This window comes from Hippopotamus amphibius, chromosome 1 (assembly GCF_030028045.1).
Source record: "Hippopotamus amphibius kiboko isolate mHipAmp2 chromosome 1, mHipAmp2.hap2, whole genome shotgun sequence".
NCBI classification, from domain to species: Eukaryota; Metazoa; Chordata; class Mammalia; order Artiodactyla; family Hippopotamidae; genus Hippopotamus; species Hippopotamus amphibius.
In genome coordinates this window covers 53840636-53860475 of record NC_080186.1, presented here as the reverse complement: position 1 = coordinate 53860475, position 19840 = coordinate 53840636, and the positions used below count along the sequence as shown (strand labels likewise).

The window sequence follows — 19840 nt, the reverse complement described above, 5'->3', positions numbered from 1 at the left end:
AATCAATGTCAAAATGATTTCAGTTCATCCCAATTAAATAATAAGTGCAGTAAAATAAAAGTTCCAACAGAGTTTTTCACAAGCAAGAGCAAAGGATCAAGGGTAGCCAAGATATTTCTGAAGAAGACGAAATAGGTCAAAGGAAATCCTTCCCCACTAGCTACTGAGTTCATTACAAGTTTAATGGAGACACCATGGTTTTGGCTTAGAGACAGACAAAATGACCAATGGAACAGATCAGGAAGCCCAGAAGCAGAACTATACAGAAATAGAAATTTGACATGTGATGGCAACATGGTATTACAATCAGAGGGAAAAGGATGTAATTTGCAATAAATAATATTGGAGTAATTGGTTATCCATGTAGGAAGAAAATGTTTAATTAGATCCTATTTCATATCACACACATATAAGTGGATTAAAAGCTAATGTTAAAAGTATTTTAACGTTTTTAGAAGTATAGGGGATAAACTTATGATCACCAATTAGAGAAGGGTTTCTTAATTAAGATATAAAAAGCATGAACCATTAGGAAAAAGAAAAATACATTTTAATACATTAACACAAAGACAAAAACAAACAAATCCTCTCTTCAACCAAAATAAAAAGGCAAGTTACAGACTGGGAGATGTGTGCAACATATTTAACAAAACAGTGAGTAGTTAGAACATAGTTAGAAAAATTAATTGATAAAAAGCAAGCAACCCAATCAAAAACAAATGAACAAAGTACATGAACAGGCATTTCACAGAAAAGGAAACCTGTCAGGCCAGTAAACTTATGAAAAGATTGTCAACCTCACTAGGAATCAGGAAATGCAAATTACATTAACATTTCACATCCACCTGATTGGCAAACACTTTTAAAGTCTCACAATACCAAGTGTTGGTAAGATGTGGAGCAACAGGAATTCTCTCATACTATTGATGGGAATGTAAATTGGTACAACTTTGGAGAGCAGTTTGGTAATATCCAGCATTCCCATTCCCAGGAACATACCCTGAAGAACCTCTTTCATAAGGAGATACATAAAAAGTTGCTTGCGTCAGAATTGTTTGTAATAGGGAAAGTTGGAAATAACCAAAGCTCTCCCAACAGCAGAATACATAATTCATCACCAAGTATTCATACAATGAATCCTATATGCAGCCGTTAAAATAACTGAACAAAACTGCAGGGACCAACATGGATAAATCTCAAAAAACAAAGTACTGAGGGAAAAACAGCAAGGTGCAAAAGAACATATACACTATGACAACACTTATATTAAGTTAAAATATGCTAAACAGTATTATATGTTGTTTATGGGAATATGTATAAGTAAAGGTATAAAAATATTCATGGCGATGATATTGTACGAATTTTGGTATAGTGGATGCCTCTGATGAGCCAGGAAAGGGACTGGGATTAGGGAGAAACATATTCCAGAAGTTATTCGACCATGCCTGTAATATTTTATTTTAAAAATAAAATCTGAAGTAAATATGGCAGAATAATGGGTACACTAATGTTTATTGTATGTCTCTTTAATTTCTCATATGCTTGAAATGTTTTATTAAAAAGTAACTTTAGGGACTTCCTAGGTTGCACAGTGGTTAAGAATCCACCTGCCAGTGCAAGGGACACGGGTTTGAGCCCTGCTCTGGAAAGATTCCACATGCCACGGAGCAACTAAGCCTGTGTGCCACAACTATTGAGCCTGTGCCCTAGAGCCCGTGAGCCACAACTATTGAAGCCCACGCGCCTAAAGCCTGTGCTCTGCAACAAGAGAAGCCACTACAATGAGCCCTCACACCACAAGAGTAGCCCCCGCTCACAGCAACTAGAGAAAGCCCATGTGCAGCAACGAAGACCCAATGCAGCCAACAAATAAATAAATTTTTTAAAAAGTAACTTTAAAATAAAACTTCAGAAAAGACTTTATCTTAATGACTGATAAAATCTCTAATAAATACTAAGATTTCAAAAAAATTTAATCATAATGGTCAAAATTCTCATTGTGAAACATAAATATTTCCGTTTTAAGCAAATATGTGTCCATATTATCAATCAATAAAAGAGCTATCTAGACTTAAATCGATCATAGGGTAAAAAATACATAAATATATACATACGTGGGTAGACTGGAAATGATTACTAAAAAATTAACATAAGCTTGTAAACTAGAAAGGTTTGGGATGAAATTCCTTTTTAAAAAAAAAAATTGACTCAATGAATGAAATGTTGAATAAATGTTAATAAATAAGTGTATTATGTACTTCCTGAAAAGTTTTTACTTTAGAAATCATTTAGCAGCAGAGATTTAAACAGTGCTCTAGAAATGCAGAGTAAAAAGTAGTCCAGTCCTTTTTGGCCTTCCTCTGAATTCATTTCTTTCTGTTAAATGATCAGGTTAAACAAAGAGGCACACGACAAAATGACACAGGTCAAATCACTATCGACACTTCAACAGAAAACAAAATCACTATCAACACCCAAATTTCAAGGGCAATGGCAGTCAAAAACTCACCCAGAGTGATACTTTGCTATGCCTTTAATGAAGGTGGGGCTTTTAAAACTCAGTTGTTCCATTCGTGTCTCAAATCAATCAGATGAAATTCACCTTTTACGTGGCCTGAATCCTGATAGCTCGGCACACTTGATAGGTAATTTAATCATCTCTGGTGTAGATGAACGCAAACTCAAATTAGCTACTGAAAGAGTTGGTCTTCTCTGAGATAGCTGTGCTTTTCCACTTTTATGCAAGAGCTGAGCTTCACCAACTGGCTAGCTGGAGGTGTTATTAAAAATTTAGTGAAAGAAACAAAGGTGTGCTCTGGTGTCTCTTGTTACCCTTTCTACTGTTACTCCGCTGGACAAAAGGCATAGGGCCTGCCTCATGAATAATGTGACATGGAATATTCACAATCTATATTTAATGGAGTCAAGTAATAACATTAAGAGAGATATTTGCCATCTTCAAATTTCACACGGTAACAGGCGCAGTAATTTGTTTTGATTATGAACTGAGGATATCAAGATATATTTTTTCCCAAAAAATCCACACTATTAACACCAAAATTAAAATTCCACATTTATTGTGTAAATAGGAATTATGAAAATGGACCAAAGTTCAAAAGGTCATAAGGGGGAGAGCAGGGCAGGGCAGCTAACTAGATTTCAATCAGTTCGACTTGCCCACCCCCACCCCACCCCCCAAGGTAACTTCTTTACTTTTCAAACCAAGTTGGAAATAATCAACCAGTGTGCATGGTGAATCCTGTGAGAAGGTCATTCTGTGATCTTTATTCACTGGGAACTTTGTTTCCCAGGACACTAGGAAGAGGTTCCTGGATGCTGCAATTGTTCACTCAACAGTTGTCGAAAATTATCTTAAACTGCCTTACAGACTGAACAACTTTCAATTTTGAAAGACAGTAAACTCACATGAGAAGACATGGTGTTAAAAACCAAGTGAGGATAGTCAAGCACCGAAATTTGGAGAGACCTGAGAAAAGCATGGTCAAAGGCCCCCTTACCTGCCAACCCAGAGAAAGTCCTGTGTGTTCTATTTGCTTCCTTGGCTCTCAAGCAATTTCTCTTCCCTTTGTGCTGGAGAGAGCAGAGCCAGCCAGGATGAAGCAGTTTATCTTCTCTGCTTATTCACTTACCATCTCAGCAAATATTTATTGATCTCCTACTGTGTGCCAGGTACTGTTCTGGGAGCTGCAGATTCAGCAGTGACCAAATATATAAAGCTCCACAGGATACCATGTTCACTGCTGTAACCGCAGCACCTAGCACAGTGCCAGGCACATACTCAGTGCTCAATCAATATGGGTGAAATTGATTTGAACAGAAACAGACAATCTGTTGATGGTCACCATGGGGCTATGCAATACCTTGGCTGGGTATTAGAAGGAGTACAGGTAGCTGGGATTTAGACCAGGACCTTATTCTGGTTTCACTCTTTTAAAGGACTGATTTATGCCAGAAATTTCCACAGGTGGGATAGAGCCAGAAACCACCCAGATTCCAATTTTACTGCCCCTCGTCAGTCTTCAGATTTATAACTTGCATTAGGTGAGACAGCTAATCAATCTCAAATATTTTCTTTCCCCTCTAGTCTCCAGAGAGTCAGAGTAGTCAGGTTTGGATTGTGATGATAGAACCATATCTTCATTTTACGGTGAAGGAAACCAGTATCTGGAAGGTCAGAGGATTTGCCTAAGTGACGTGGTATGTTGGTGACAGAGTCGTGACTAAGACTCAATCTCTAGACCTAAGGCTTGTAATGTCTTTACTCATCTGGGAGACTTCTGGCCTGTTTTTAAAAAACAAAAACAAAAAACCTGAAACTCTCAGAATAAAGAGCCCATATACATGTAGGACATCAAGAACTTACTTTTGTATCCCTAGTTTTTCTGTTAAGAAAGAAGGAGCTCAGGCACAGAAGGAGAGAAAAAAGCACATGAAAACCAGAGCAATTGGATTTTACTCTCTTCTGGATGTTGGTTTGTCTGCTTTACTTTTAGATTCCACTCTAGTTTTCCTTCAGTGCAACTCCCCCTACAGACCAAAACAAAGGTCTTTCCCAAATTCCCTGCCTAAATGAAAAGCAATATATGAGTCTTAATACTTTATTAACTTAAAACATCACTCTAATAAATATGTATTAACAAACATAATGCACTCCAGAAGATCTAAAAACATTTACAAACTTCATCAAAGTAAAAATTCCACTTTTTTTTCTCTGTGGTACACATGGAGGGTTCAAAGAGCTGAAGACAGAGCCTTCATTCTCACATGCCTGCTAGCTTAGACATCTTAAAAATATCAGCTTAACAATAAAAAAACTGAATATACACACAAATCTCTGAAGTATCTCTTCAGCTATTTTTCATTTATGTTTGATAAAATCCAAACAGTCAGAAGGGAAGGTTCAAGATTTTGTTTTATCATCTCAGAATTCCTTTGGGAGAAAGAATAGACCCAGTTACTTGGAGCACGGCAGGGGCAGAGGTAGAGACTTTACTCTCTGGCTCCCCAGTACCTAGCATAGGGCCTGGTACCACGGTAACTGGTGGCCAATAGACATTTGCTGAGTGAATGGATGACAAGCTTGTCCAAAGACATTGCTCTGTGCTTCCACCTCTTCTTAAGAAGCCTTCACAGGCCTCTTGGAGGGAGGACCTCTAATCTCTTCTCCTCACCAAGCTCACTTTTCTTCTGTTCCTTCTTAGGGCAGGTTCCACAATGTATCTTGTAATTTCAAAAGTATGAATTTCCTTTCCCAAATCAGCTTCTGAACCAATTTTCAAATGGAAGAAACAATTCCTCCAAGCTTCATATGCAGCACCCAACAAAAAGTGGACAATAAACTCTCCAGAAGGAAAAAAAAAGTCATTCCTCATTCCAGATAAAAACATTAGTATGTTTACCTTGTAAATGATGATTCCTCCTCTTCCACACAAGTATCTGGGGTAGGTCAGGAGGAGGAGGAGGGAAGAAACCTGAAGGACTTTCCTATTAGTGGAACAGGGCTGGGAATGGGAAGGACTGTGAGACCCGAGATTTTTTTTATCTGATTGCCTCTCCACTTGGAGGCTTCAGATGTAGAGGAGCCTATTTTGTGAGTCCCCTGCCCAGGAAGTCATTTGGTTCCCACTCCAGGCTGAACTTTGAAAAGGTAACTTATCCCCTCTGGCGGCTCCAGGGAGAAAAGGGAAGGCGGATCACGCGGGTGGGATCTGCAGAAGTGGCTGGTGGCAGGTGGGGAGGCTGCCCTCCGTAGTGTTGTGTAACTGTGCAGGCGGCCGGCCAGGGTGCTCACTTGAGCCCGTGCTGCGTCTCCCGGTGCCGCCTGAGGTCCACCTTCCTCTGGAAGCCCTTTCCACACAGGTCGCAGCCAAAGGGCTTGAAGCCTGTGTGCTTGCGGCTGTGCGTGATGAGGTTGGAGCTCTGGCTGAATGCCTTGCCGCACACCTGGCACTTGTGGGGCTTCTCACCTACAGGGGTGGAAGGGGGAGGGCAGGGAGCATGAGTCTATGATACAGCTGGAGGGGACGCACTGTGACCCACTAGCTCTCAGCAGCAGCTGGCTGCACCACAGTCTAAGGCTTCTGAGCAGCTTGGAGGGTGACGTGCGTGGCAATGCAAGTCCTGGGAAGCCATGGGTACACCAGGTGAAAGGGAGACTTTCTGGGTGGGGGTTCCCAGCCAGAGGCTTCAAACCGTTTCCTGCTAAACGGAAACAGAGCAAAGGCCACGTGCCCTCCCCAGACTTGCAGCTGAACCTACCCTGGGAGGACTCCCCTGACTTCAGAAGTAGAGAGCTCCCACAGCAGATGTTCAGCGCAAGGCGGGTGGGGTGGGGTGCTGTCTTTCAAACCATGTGACTCTGTTCTAATTGAGAGGAAGTTTTCAAATCTGAGTTTCCAAGTGGGTGTTGGTTTGTATGAACCAGTGAGCCTGTCTTCTTTCCTGCTTTTGGAGGACAACAGAATGCATTTGAAGCATGGGCATTTCTCGAAGCCTTATTTTAAAACATCCACATCTGGGTCACAAAGTATTTCTTAAGGTAGCTGAACCTTTTCTATCTTGATTTTACTTTCTTTTTATGAGGTTAATCACAGGATTCTTTATATACCAGCAACTCTTCACCACAGATTAATAAATAACAGATAGAAAAGGGTTTGTTTTTCCCCCAGCTCATGTGTTGTCTAACATTTGGGAAAGCAGCATTACATTTTGGAAAGTAGCATGGTTTTCCAAACAGCCTCAGCATGGCATTATAGTCAGGGTTTGGCCTTGGAAAAAATGCAAAATAGATGAAGTTTGTTTTTGAGCAAGCCTCTGCTCCTCTTGCTGTACCCCCTTCTATCTTTGTGCTTCAGATTTCCTTGATAAGGAACCACTCATCAAAACATCTCCTATCCCTTTCTTTAGGGTCAAACAAATCTGAGAAATGAATTCTAGCTATAACGTAAATGTTTGATAAGGGCTTAATGTTTCATTCAGTCAAGATCCTAGTTGCATTTTAGTAAGCATCTTGAATACCTTTATTCAAAAGGGACAAGATGCATGGAAATTTCAGGCACAAGAGCACGATTAAGGTAGGATATTTTTCTAGGTTTTCTGATGGGGACATCTACACTGTCCAAGCATATTTGTAAACATCAACAGTGATTGTTTGGAACACATTGCAATTTGTTTTGTCAGCATTCATGTTCTAAAATAAAATAAAATTCTGGATCTCATGTAAATGTCTTGTTGACTATTAAAGAGAGTGCTCCTAGCATTAAAACTGCCACCTGCACACAATCAAAATGTTAGAGAAAGAGTCCAGGATTGGAAGCCAGAGCACTCCACAGCCCTATGATTTACTCTCAGCCTGACCTTTGGTAAATTATTCCATCTCTGTGAGTTTCAGGATGGTAAAAGCATCTCCTTCTACTTTATGGGACAGCAGTAAGAATCAAATGAAGAGAGAGATTTGAAAGCACTTTGTACATTATAAAGCATTATAATAGGTAAAGAATTATTATTATGACAAACTTGCTGATATTTTAAAAAGGGCAATAAGTGAATAGAAGCTTTCCATATCCCCCAATCCCCTTGACTTTGAAAACAGAATATAATAAACAGCGGTCAAGAGCATAGACATTTGAGAGCACACAGACCTCAGTTTAAGTCCTGGCTTTGCCACTTGCTAGCAATATGACTCTGGGCAGGTTACCTAATCCTTCTGTGCCTCACTTTCCTTACCTCTAAAATGGGGATAAAGAATAGTCTTTGCCTCCATGAGTTGTGAGCATAAAATGAGACAATGCATTTAAAAAGAACTTAGCAGAAAAAGCCTAGTAATATTTACCATTTTTTCTTTTGTTCATTCAGAATAAGCTGTCAGACTCCTAAAAATGCAGCCAAGAGGTCACACATAAGACCCTCCCCCAAGAGGCTGAGGGGTTGCCCTAGAGAAAGTCTCAATCTCTAGGTAAACATTGAGAGCAACTCTATGAGAGGACCCTGGAGCTTCGTATTTCACCTAGAGCAGGCAGCAGTTGGAGCAGCTGCTAAACTAGAGAAAAATATTCTTTGCAAGGATAGAAAACCTGCAGCTGACTTGCTGAGTGGTTCTTCAGATATAACCCCAAATCAACGTCTCTCTGGGGAGAACCATGTATGTAAATGAACCTAAGAGAATCTGCCTCCTTGTTTTTAACACACAAGCAGTGATTAACTCCATCTGGAAGGCCACATCCACCACTCATTCTGGGGCAAGAATATCACAGAGAAAGTGAATTATGTTGGCCTCAGGGAGAAAAACAACGACCTCCACCACCCCCCTCCCCAACCTCCCAACCCTCACCAGGTGTTTCCTACAAGCCAAGGGTCTTCAGCTCACCAGTGTGGATGAAGGTGTGTTTCTTCATGTCTGATTTCTGGTGGAACCTCTTGCCACAGTACTGACAGGGGTAGGGCCGGGTGTCTGAGTGGATGAGCAGGTGTGTGGACAGTGTAGATGACCTCTTGAAGCTCTTGCCACAGATCTTACAGTCAAAGCTCCGTTCCTGCAGAGAGAAAGATGTGGCATTCCTACTGCAGTAGACTAGGCTGCAATTCTCCTTACCACCAACCTGACCCTACAATCCCCAAAGCTAGGGCTCTCCCTTCCTTCAGGCTCCCCTTCCACATAGCCTGCCCCATTATCCTCTCTCCTCCCCACTTATTTCCAACCTCCACCCTTCCCACCCATATCCTCTACCCCTTTAACACTTTTTCAACCCGGACACTTTTCACCCACAGCCTTCCACACCCCTTGGCAAAAAAAGTATCCCCACCCAGCTTTTTTGACACCCATTTACAAACACTTCTCCACCCTCCTCAACAGGAGGCTTCGACCTCAGTCGCTTGAGATGCTCCGCCTCCCCTCCCCTCCCCCACCCAGTGTGGGTGTTGAACGAGACGGGAGAATACTCTTTTTGGTAAATAAGTCTCTGTAAGTAAGCATTCTCCTGTCATAGTTACTTGCGTATTTATTTGCTTATCTACCTTCTATCTCTCAGTTAAACTGTAATCTCTGTGAGGGTATCCTATCAGGAACCTGGTGTGTTATTGGATTCTCACGTGGAAGTTGCTCACCTAGAAGTTGAGCAACAAATAGTTGTAAGTGAGTAAATGAAAGAATAGCGGGACAAATACTGGATGCACTAAATGAGCTGAGATTCCTCCTTTTCAGTTGGGAGGGGTCAATGCAGATTAAGTGACAGCCATTTGGTGAAAGGAATGAAGCCAAGACACAGAGCTAACAAATCTGATATGTCAGCTGCAAGAGTGCATACAAGCCCTTCTCAAACCCAAATTAACGAAGGGGATCACATTCTGGAGTCTCACGATGATATGACACCAAACTCCAGGGCTGCCTCGAGGCCTGAGCCGGCAACCACACACTTTTCCCTATACGCCTACGTCTGAGCAAGGGAGTCGTGGTGAAGGACACTGGGGGCAGTCGGGGGAAGTCCAAGGAGAAAGCTGCCAGGCGCAGAGCGGTCGGTGCTGCACTGAGAAGCGGAAGATCCCCGAACGCGAAAACCTGAGCAGGGTGGCGCGCGGCCGTGCGCCCCGCGCTTACCTGCGAGTGCACGGCTTTGTGCTGCTCCAGGCTCACCGCGTGCCCGAAGGTCTTGCCGCATATCTCGCACGCAAAGGGTCTCGTGCCGCTGTGGGACCTGCGCACGTGCACCTCGAGCCCGTGCGGTGTGGAGAACACCTGAGGCGGGTGGGGCCGGGGAGAGGGCCGCTGAGAGGGGCCGAGGGGCACGGACGCTGGCTGGGCGCGAGCCGGGGGCGCGGGCGCGGGGCCGGTAAAGCCAGGCGCGCGGGAGCCTCACCTTGCTGCACTTGATGCATTTGTAGGAGCCGCCGCCCAGCAGCAGGCGGGTGCACAGCAGCTCTGACTCCACCTTGACGCCGGTGCCCTTGTCGCCGTGTAGCCCGTGGCCGCGCTCCGGGTACAGGCCGCCGGTCGCCGGCCGCTCGTACAGTCCGGCCGCCCCCGGCCCGAAGTCGCCGTAGAGCCCCAGGCCCGCACCACCGGCAGCTCCTGCTCCTGCGCTGCCTCCCCCGGGCGTCCCGGCCCCCGCGCCGCCCGCAGCCCGCTCCGGGCCGTACAGGGCCGCGGGGTGGCCTGGCTCCGGGGCACGCTCGCAGAAGAGGCCCAGGCCAGCGCCGCGCTCCAGGGCCGCGCACGGCCGGTAGCTCTGCACTAGGTGCCGCAGGTCGGAACCTGCCAGGCCGCTCCACGAGTACGGCTTGAAGGGCAGGGGGAAGGGCTGAGCGTCGTCCAGCGACGGGCACACCGACTTCTCCGAGGCTGTGGAGGCACAAGAGGGCGTCCGTTTAGGTGAGGCTTAAGACAGCGGGGCGGAGGCCGCCCGGTGGCGTCGGCCAGTCGGTGTGTCTGCGAACTGCCAGGCACCCATCCCTTGCGCAGCGATCGGTGTGCCAGGCTTTGCGCTGGGTGCCAGGGACGCCCTCAGGCTCAAACGCGGGCCCGGTCCCTGGGGCCTCGAGGTCCACTGGAGGCGACAAGGCGGTACACAGAAACTTAAGATGACATCGGGTGAGGAGAGAGCTAAATTCTGTGCCAGGGCAGTAGAAATGCACGACTTTAAGAGGGTCTTTTCTGGCTGGACCACCATAGAGAAAGGCGTTTCACGCCTCATAAATGCTCCAATTAGAGCGGAGCTATGCGGGAGGAGAAGGTTCCGACGCTGGACCGAGCTTGTGGGCAAAGGGCCCAGCGCCGGCGCTCTCACTACCCCTACGTGGTCCTACTCCGTCCTTCCCCTCCCCCCCCCCCCCCCGCGGAATCGATAAGGAGGGGGGGAGAGGACCAATAAAATGCTGCCTGGCCTATCCGAGACGTATCCGTCTGGAGAAAAAAACAAACAAACAAAAACTTGAAGGCATTAACATTTCTCAAAGTTATTAAATACCCGGTGCAGGCAGCAAAGGGGCAGTGAGAAGGGGGCTTGGGCTACCAAATACTCCCCATTCCCATTCCTGTCATAGTTTGACAGGGGAAAAAAAAAAACACCTCACGAATTTCTTAGAGAATAACTTACAATTTAAGGTTTAGCCACCACCTGCAAGACGGACAGCTTTCCAAATTCGCAGCCTTCTGCACCCCCCACCCATGCGAATTTGGTAAAATCAGATACCAATATATACTTTTCCCTAAGGGCATACGTTTTTACGTATCTGTTCACACACACCGCGGACTCCAGTCCGAGCTAGCCACTTCAGTGAAAAGCTGCATTTCTTAAAGAATAATTTACAATTTAAGGTTTAGCCACCACCTGCAAGACGAACAGCTTTCCGAATTCGCAGCCTTCTACACCCCCTCCCATGCGAATTTTGCTAAAACCAGATATCAATATATACTTTTCCTTAAGTGCGTACGGATTTACAAATCTGTTCACACACAGACTCCAGTCCAGGATAGCCGCTTCAGTGAGAAGCTGCATTTCGAGTTTCCGTCGGAGATTCGGGCGGTGCTCAGTCCTTGCACGGCGGTGTCCTGCACAGCCAAGAAGGACCCTGGAGGCGCCAGCTCTCAGACGCACTCGCTTTAGCCAAGTCGACGCACTGAGTGTAGGATGGGGTTGGGGGGTATCTTTTAAAACTGATAAATGAAATCTGGAAATAACCGGCCCTTGGCGGAATCCCGCTGTTCTGCGCTCTCCACTCCCCACCGCCGGAACCCGAGACTCGCCCCCACCCAATGTGCAGTCACTCAGTTTGCGCGAAACTCGATTGCTGGCTGTAAATGAAACCAGCGGGCTGGTCCCCAAGGCCGGGCCAACCCGACAAAACGAAAAATGAAATAGGCCCCCAATCCGCGCCTGCGAAGACCTAGAGGAGGGCCGAGATTTTCCTCCCGAAGCGGTCCCTGTCGCTTGGCGCCCAGTTCTGCCAGGCCCAAAGCCTCGGGAGCGAGCTTAACTTTTAAAGGCAATGATACTTCTCTCTCAGATTGCCCAGGTCTCCGTCTGAGACTCGGGGGTCTGGATTCTGGGATCCCAGCTCTTTCTAAACAGTAGGCTCTGGTCAGAAAAATGAAATGTCAACGTTGCTGCCCGAGAAGACAGCTCATTTATTTTCTTTCGCCCATTGGCTCCGCGCAAACGAATGTTAGGGAGGAACAGCCCAGGTCCCGCTGCCTGGGATCCAGGTAGCCGACCCCGCGAGCAGGTTGTCCCTGTCCCAGAGAAGCCGGTGCCTCCCCGCGGGGCCCAAGAACAAGCTCCCTCCTCTCGGAAAGACTCTCCGCCATCCATTTGGCATTTCTGTGCCCAAAGCCGCGCCGGTTCATTCCTCACCGCGGGGTCCCTGCTGCCAGGGCCCCGGAGTTCCCAACGGGTCCGTACCTGGAGACACAGAAGGCGACGGAGGCCTCCAGAAGTCCTCAAACTCCGAGCTCCGATCGCAGACGCTGCCCTCACAGCTGCCGGGAGACGTGGAGGCTCTGTCGGGGGCTTCGGTCAGCTGAGACTCGGGAGACAAATGACCCCGGGGCTCCGCCTTCGCCCCGCCTGTGCTTGAGGTGCTGTCTGCGGAGAGGAGGCAGGATAGGGGCTCAGGTTGGGTCTGGTTCGGCCCGATGGTTCTTGAGTGGTGCCCCCCAGACCGTGGCACCCGGGCTCCCTCAGCTCTCCCCAGACCTGGCCGGAACCCTCCCGGATCCAAGGGCGGGAGCAGAGAGGCCTTGGCACCTAGGCGACAAGCCCGGAAGGAACCCGAACGGTAGGTAACAAAAAAGGCAGCAAAGGGGCTTCGGGACCGCCCTTCCCGGTTCCTGGGGGATGGTGTGGCGGGATGCAGAGTCTATGGCCCCGGGAGCAGCCCCGCCCGGCCCGCGCACGCCCCGCACCTGCTCCGCCTGGCGCCAGTACATTCTCCAGGCGGAGGGAATAGTCGGGTCCCGGGGAGCGCGGCTGGTGGTAACTGTGAGCCTTTTTGCTCTTAACCAGGAACGAACGCGGCATGGTGGTTGGGCGCGCTTCCCACTCCGCTCCAGGGGTCCCTGGTGCCGCCGTCAGCCCACCTTCACCCGAGTTCGTCAGCCCCAGCCAGGCGGAGACCTGCGAGAGAACAGGGTGGGAACGTGGGTCAACACGCTCCGGGGCCCGGGACTGGGCAGCGGAGTAGACAGAGTTCGAGCCAGGGAGGAGGGAGGAAGGCCCGCGGGAGGAGGGGCTTGGCCCCGCTGCGCCGCGCTCACCAGGTGGCACTCGGACAGGTGGCGCGAGCCCGCCGCCGCCGCAGCTCCGCGGTAAAACCCGTCCCCGGGCTCAGACTCAGGCCTCTTCCTTCTGCCCTGCCCACGCCCCTCGGCCCCTCCCCTTCTCTAGCAAAACTCGTTCTGGTAATCAAACTCTCGGAGAGCCGAAGTCCCCACCCGGCCAGTTACCCCAACTCGACCACACACTGCCTGTCTGGGTCTGCTCTCGGGCTGGGGAGAGAGGCGTAGCCTCGCGGATCAATTTAGGGAGCGGGGTGGGGGTGGGGAATGTGTCGAAGGTAGCGGACCGGGTTGAGGCAAAGAGCCAAGCTCTCCAAGAGCCGGCTACCGACTGTAGTGAAAGGGGGTCAGGGGCGAGATGCCTCCGGCTGGCTGAGGGGCGGGGTCGGGAGAACCGCAGCACAAGGACTGGGGGAAGCAAAGGCCGGAGAAAGAACGCAGGAAGGTAGGGAAGCAGGTGGCAGAGGACCAGTCAAGGCCCTGGGAAGAACTCGCTTCCCGGGGATCTTGATCGCCCCTCACTCGCGCCCCACGCGGGGGAAAAAATTGGCCCGGAGACGCGGGTGCGGAGAGAACAGGCGGGGAGCGGAGCAAAACACGCCAGACCCTGAAGACCTAACCTCGGAAACAGAGTCCCGGGAAAAAGCACTTTCCGTTCTGCTCACCAAAAACCTCGCCCTGGGGGAGTCGAGCCGGATTCGCGCGCGACGGCTGGGAAACGTGCGGTGCCCGGGAGTCCGCAGAGAACCAACCGTTTAGAGGACGCGGGAGAGGGCAGGCTGCTCTGGCAGAAGCCAGAGAGCCGGGATCGGGGCGCGGGACTGGAAGGGAGATAGCTGCCCGCTACGCCGCTCTCATTAACCCCCCAATCAGTTCACCTAATCTTGGGGTCGAAACCTGAGCCCGGCGGGGAGGCGGGGCAGCGCCTACGACTCTCACCCGGGGCTCGCTCCGGGGGCGGGACCAGGCAGGCTAGGAGGCATGGGGAAAACGAATCTGCCTCTTAGGGTGAAGGCGATGGGGGCTGGGTTGCAGGCTCTTCGGGCACCGCAGCTCTCTGTTGTCTTGGTTATTTCAGAAACAAGGGCCCTGGGGATCCCGGGCCGGGGAAGGACCCCTCATCCTTGGGCTCTGCGCGGTTTATTCTGCCAGAATAGGAACTGTGCGTTCCCAGGGCAAGATGCAGGACTGGGTCTAAGTCTGCCGGTTGGCGCTCCGGAATCAACACGAGTTCTCTCTCCACTCCCCACCGCGTGCCATTTTCCGGAGGAGGAATGGGATAAGCTTGGGAGAAAAGACCACTGGGACAGGTAGCTGAGTCCCAAGGGACGTTTCCCTTGTCCTGAACGCCAGAAGGCCCCCTAGGGGTGAGGGTGCCGCCCGCCTGTGTCCGGACCGGCCCCTAAGGGCCGGGGCTTCAAGAGGCTTCGGGGTGCTCGGCTGCCCTAGGGCGAGGTACTGCCGCTTCAGTTTTCCCTGAGCCCCGGCGAGAGCCGCTCCGTCGGCTGTATAGTTAGACACCACAAATCCAAAAGCCAATTTCTTAAACAACCATGAAACTCGGAGGAAAAGGAAAACGAGGTGAAAATGTCCCGAGGGCCCTGCTGCAGCTTGGGTCTGCCTTGGCGCGGAGCGGGACTGGGGCGGCGATGCAGGGGATGAGCTGTCCCGACCACCGCTGAGTCCGGGATGACTAGAACCAAGCGGGATCAGGCGGCCACGGAAGCGACCTCCCGACTCGGGCCACAGCCCCGCGCCTCTCTTTCATCCTGGCTGGCTCTGTCCGTTCCTGGGAGGGTGGAGTGGGTAGAGGGGTGGTAGGACCAAGGGCTGATCGCGTGGGAAGGCAACCTCTCGCAACAGCTGGCGGCCGGGGGCGGGGCGGCCCCTCGGAGCACGCGGGCGGGCCGGGCCTCTCTTCACGGTCAGGGCCTGGGAAGGCGGGAGCTGGAGGCGCAGAGCCCAGCTGCCGCCGCCTCCCCACCAGATGTTTCCTTCCCGGTGGATCCCGCTCCCCTGCAGAGCCACCAAACCGCCCGGCGTGCGTCCCTTGAGCCAGATCCCCAAGACCCTCCGTGCGGGTCGCGCAGTGACCAAGAGGATAGAGCCCTTTTGGCTCCCGAACCGCGGCCGGCAGCGGGTGGGACCCCGGCAGCGACCTCGGGTCGCCCCCGCAGTGCCGGTGCCCAGCCAGTTCCCGCGTCCGCCCCCGCCAGGGAGGTTAGGCGCAGCGAACCTACCTGCGGGGTCAGGGCGCGGGCACCGCGCTCCGAGAGTTTTCAAACTGAGTTGCTTTCGGGAGAGACCGCGCTGTCTCTCTCTCTCTTTTTTTAATCGTCTTCCGAGCTCAGCCCCCAAAACCACAAGCTTCACTTCCTGAGCGTTAAGGAGTAGCTCGCTTGGCCCTGTCAGACCTGCCCCCCAAGCCCCAGTGGGGCGGCGGAGCGCGCTCCTCCTTTGCGCAAGGGTATAGGAGGCGGACAGGGGGCCCGGCCTTTCTAGCCGCCCTCCCCGTTTTTCTCTGTGGGACGGCGGGAGATGGGGAGACCCGGAGGGCCCAAACACCCAGGCTCTAGAAATGACTCGAAAGAAAAAGAACTATTCTTGGCTCCTGGGAGACTTCCGCAGCGAGAAGAAGTCACAGATTCAGGACACAGATTGACTGGAGCTCGGGGCGGGGTGGGGGGAGCGCCCAGCTCCGAGGAGGCCTCCCCGCCCATCTGGCCCGGGACACCAACCCCCACCCCCCAACCCCGCCGCCTGCTTGGGCTACGCCGCCCCCGGGTCCGGGCCGTGAATCACCCGCCCGCGGTGCCGCCGGCCTGGAGCCCGGCGAGTGGCCGCGGCGTCCGCAGAGAGAAACCTGCCCCGCGGCCCCGAAATAGCTTGTTGTGGAAACACTTCGGGATAAATACGCCCAACAAGGCTGAAAATACCTTGACACCCAATCCCAGAGGTTTGCTCATTTCCCTTCGGATTTAGGTAATGGTTAAATTTGGAAGAGGTGGGCGAGCGCCGAGCCCCCGGCCGAGAGGGCGCAGGCGGCGGGTCCCGCGGGCGCCCGGCTGGGCTGCCGGGCGCGCCCTCCCCACGCCGCGCTCACCCGCGCTGGGCCGGGTCGGCTCGGCCGGCTGCTAATTTCCGGTGGTCGGAGCTGCGAAATTAAAGGCCGCGCGGGAGGGAGCGCGCGGGGGCCGTGACGGCGGCTGCTCGGCTGACCCCGCCCTGCCGGGGCGAGCCAGGGAGAGCCGTGCCTCAGGCGCGGGCTCCGCGACCGCCGGAGGTCAACCCAGGCACCTGGTCTGGAGGGGAGCAGTGAAGAGCCATGAAAGCACTACCCGCTGATTGTTGAAAAGCCAGTCTTCGCCGGGACTGTGTGTTCCGTGAGGGTAGGCGCTGGGTCTGCAGCATTGTGTCCTGGTGGGCTCGTTAACAGATGTCTGTGGACTGAGTAAATGAATGAATGGCATTGATTAACTAATTAATTGTAGTAGAACAGGAAAAAATGAAAACCTCACCCATAAAAAACAAATGCAGAGACCTCCAACGCTAGAATGTATGTTATGATCCACAGAGTGGGGCCTGTGGTGTGTACTTAAAGCCTAAACCCTTTCCTAAGGGGGACGGATATCGTTATAATTAGCTTACTTTCCTAAATGAATTGAGTTAGATTTTGATCACTACTTCCTGCACAATAAATCTCCAGTGTGAGATACCAGGAGAAAAGAGTGGTGTTCCTCAGTTCTTGCAAAATTAGCTATTTTTTAGGTTAATCCAAAATTGTCATGCAAAAATGTCCTTAGAGAATGTTTTTTAAAGTGATTTTTAGTTTGCATTGTAAACCTAAAGGTTTGTGGAAAATATTTGGTTACTATTGCTGTGCTTCAAACATGCTTTAATGATTTAGACGTTTTATACAGCAACGGTTGCACATCTACTATGTGCCAGGCACGTGATCATACACACATCTTAATTGTGTAACTAGCTGTCCTCCTTACACTACTGTTTATTTGCTTAACACACTTTCTTTATAAAAAAATGCAGAGGTTAGCAATCTTAATGAGAACTACAAATATTGAGTTAGCTGAAGGGAAATTAAGGTCATTTTGTTAAAGTTTTTATTTGTGTGCTTTGTCCTGTCCTAAGGTATAAAAATCTTAAAGCAGTTGAAAACACATCTTTCTTTTTTCCTTCTATCTTATGCAACAGCAAAAAAAGACCAAAAAAATTATCTTAATGATAAATGGAACCAAAGAAAATTTATCATCATCCAAGTTCTCGAGAAATGGCTGAACCATTTCCTTTGCACATTAGCAAGTTCAAAGTCAAAATTTCTTGAAAAGGTACTGTGATTAGTTAGTAGTTTAGGTGAGTGTTGCTGTTTGAAGTCTCAGAACACATGGGGAGACATTGAAGGGGACAGATAATCACCTTAGAATAAATCCCTTTCATTCAGAGTAAATCTAGTCATCTTGCTCCTCCCCTGCCACCCCCCCACCCCCCGCCCCGAGTCTGCAAAATAAAACTGGAGACTGGGACAGGGACACCCAGAGAGGAGCAGGTGGGAGAGGGATGGCAATGAATTCCCCTTTACATATAAATATTCAACCACTGAGATCAGGTCAGCTCTCAGCTGTATAGTGTTGGGATGTGATTCTCACACTTAGGGGGGACAGAGGAGAAAGGTGAGAAGATGGGCACCCAGAAAGGTTAAGAAACTTGCCAAGGGGCAGCATAGAGCCAGGACTGGAAATGATGACAGAATGAATCTGACTTCCACTCCTCCAAACTCCCTCTCATTTACTACTAAACGGAGAGTGAGGAGAGTAAGAATCTCCCCCCCCAGCCACCCAAAAGTGCACTTTTTTAAATCTAGGAAGCATCCCTCCCCCCAGGTGTTCCTTTGGAACTGGATATAATGGTAAGCAGAATGTAGGCTTGGGCATAATTTCCTATAAATGCTGGTTTTCCAAAAAAGTATGTTAAGTTTACTATTTTTGTCAGTAATTTACTAATTATTATTAAATAACAATGGTAATGTATCTACAGATGCCAGATAACAAATGACCTTCTTCATATGGCAAACAGCCAAGCTCTGGCCAGTGGCCGATTTATTTCAAGCAGCACCTCATAGATCAGAATTTCCTTACAACAAAAGATTTGAGATATTTTTTAAAAGAAATTGAACAGGATATTACTGATTTCTTGTTTTGTTTTTGTTTTGTTTTTTTTCACGAAGCTTTACAGTTACCATCTCTGTTCTATTTGTGGGAGGCATAGGAAGAATGGGTGATCCTGAAGCCCCAGAGGAGAGGTGATGCCTCCATTTCCAGCATACATTTCTGTGATGTTTGCATCATTTGATCCTCACAGCAATGCTTTCAGGAGAGGAAAGAGTCTGGGCTTTTTGTAGATGGTCATTTGTGGTATCAGTCTCTGCTCTGCCAGTTACTAGCCCTGTGACCTTGAACAAATTAGCTCAACTCTCCCAGCCTCAGTTTCTCATCTATAAACTCAGAGTACCTACCAACCATGGAGCAGTCCTTTGATTTCCACTCTCCACAGGATCCTCTGGGCACCAGGAATGAAAGAATGCTCCCAGTGAAAGTGTCCTAGGTATAACCTCCTTGTCCCATGTCCTGATTCAATTTGTTCAACTTCAGATAAGTAAACTTTGCGACAGCAATTTGCAGGAACTTGGATATTTTTTTAATCAAGTTCAGAGAAAAAAAATGAATCAAGGATCTATTTTCATTTCTAGATATTCTGTAGATTTATTTGGAGGAAGTTAAATGAATAACTAACTTGTTTCAGAACTTAGTTTACCCATCTTTAAAACAAGAAATGCCTCCCATGTATCAAATACCATGAACTATACTGGCTGAGGAGCAGCTGTGGGAGAGATACTGAGAGTAAAATCAATGTTTAATATACACAGTAAAAACAAACAAAAAAAATCACAGGATGGGACTAGGCATGAGGCTTCTCTGTAAACCAGACAATAGATTTTGTCTCTAAGGAGGTGCTGCTTTATTTTTAAAATATTTTTTCATTATAAATTATATTAGGTACAATTTGATAAAGAAAAGAAGAAACCCAAGTAAGACAACATTCTAATATTTTTGTTCTGCTTTTTTAGAAAAAGAAAGTGAGTGTAATCATATCACAGATACAAATGTGTATTCTGTTTTTTTCCACTGCTTAATAATAATTATTTTTTCTATCCTCTTTATTTTTTTTCAGATTTTCTTTAATTGAACAAACTATTTATAGTAAAAGTTATTTAAGGAAAAATCATGACAATCATGTTCCTTGCTTTTATATTGTCTTTTAGCATTCTCAATTGCTATAAAAAGAATTCTACCAAGTAGGTTACTATAATTTACTTAATCATGTCTGTCTTAGTATTTAGCTTGTTTTCATTTTTTACTATTTTAAATAATGCAATGATGAGTTTTCTGGCTATAGCTTTGCCCACATTTTAAATCGTTTCTTCAGGATATCTTTCTAGGTGTGGAATTTCTTGATCCAACAACGAATACTTTTTATGGC

General features: G+C 48.6%; 1 protein-coding gene across 1 annotated transcript; it reads right to left on the bottom strand.

Annotated features, from left to right (window-relative positions):
* Window positions 1-4603: 4603 nt before the first annotated feature.
* Window positions 4604-13091, bottom strand: GFI1 (growth factor independent 1 transcriptional repressor). Its single transcript, XM_057748680.1, has 6 exons — window positions 12917-13091; window positions 12414-12596; window positions 9873-10354; window positions 9614-9751; window positions 8387-8552; window positions 4604-5987 (listed from the first exon to the last, which is right to left on the bottom strand). Exons 1-6 carry the CDS (start codon window positions 13029-13031, stop codon window positions 5809-5811), a joined length of 1263 nt encoding a protein of 420 aa, XP_057604663.1. The 5' UTR covers window positions 13032-13091; the 3' UTR covers window positions 4604-5808.
* Window positions 13092-19840: the final 6749 nt, after the last annotated feature.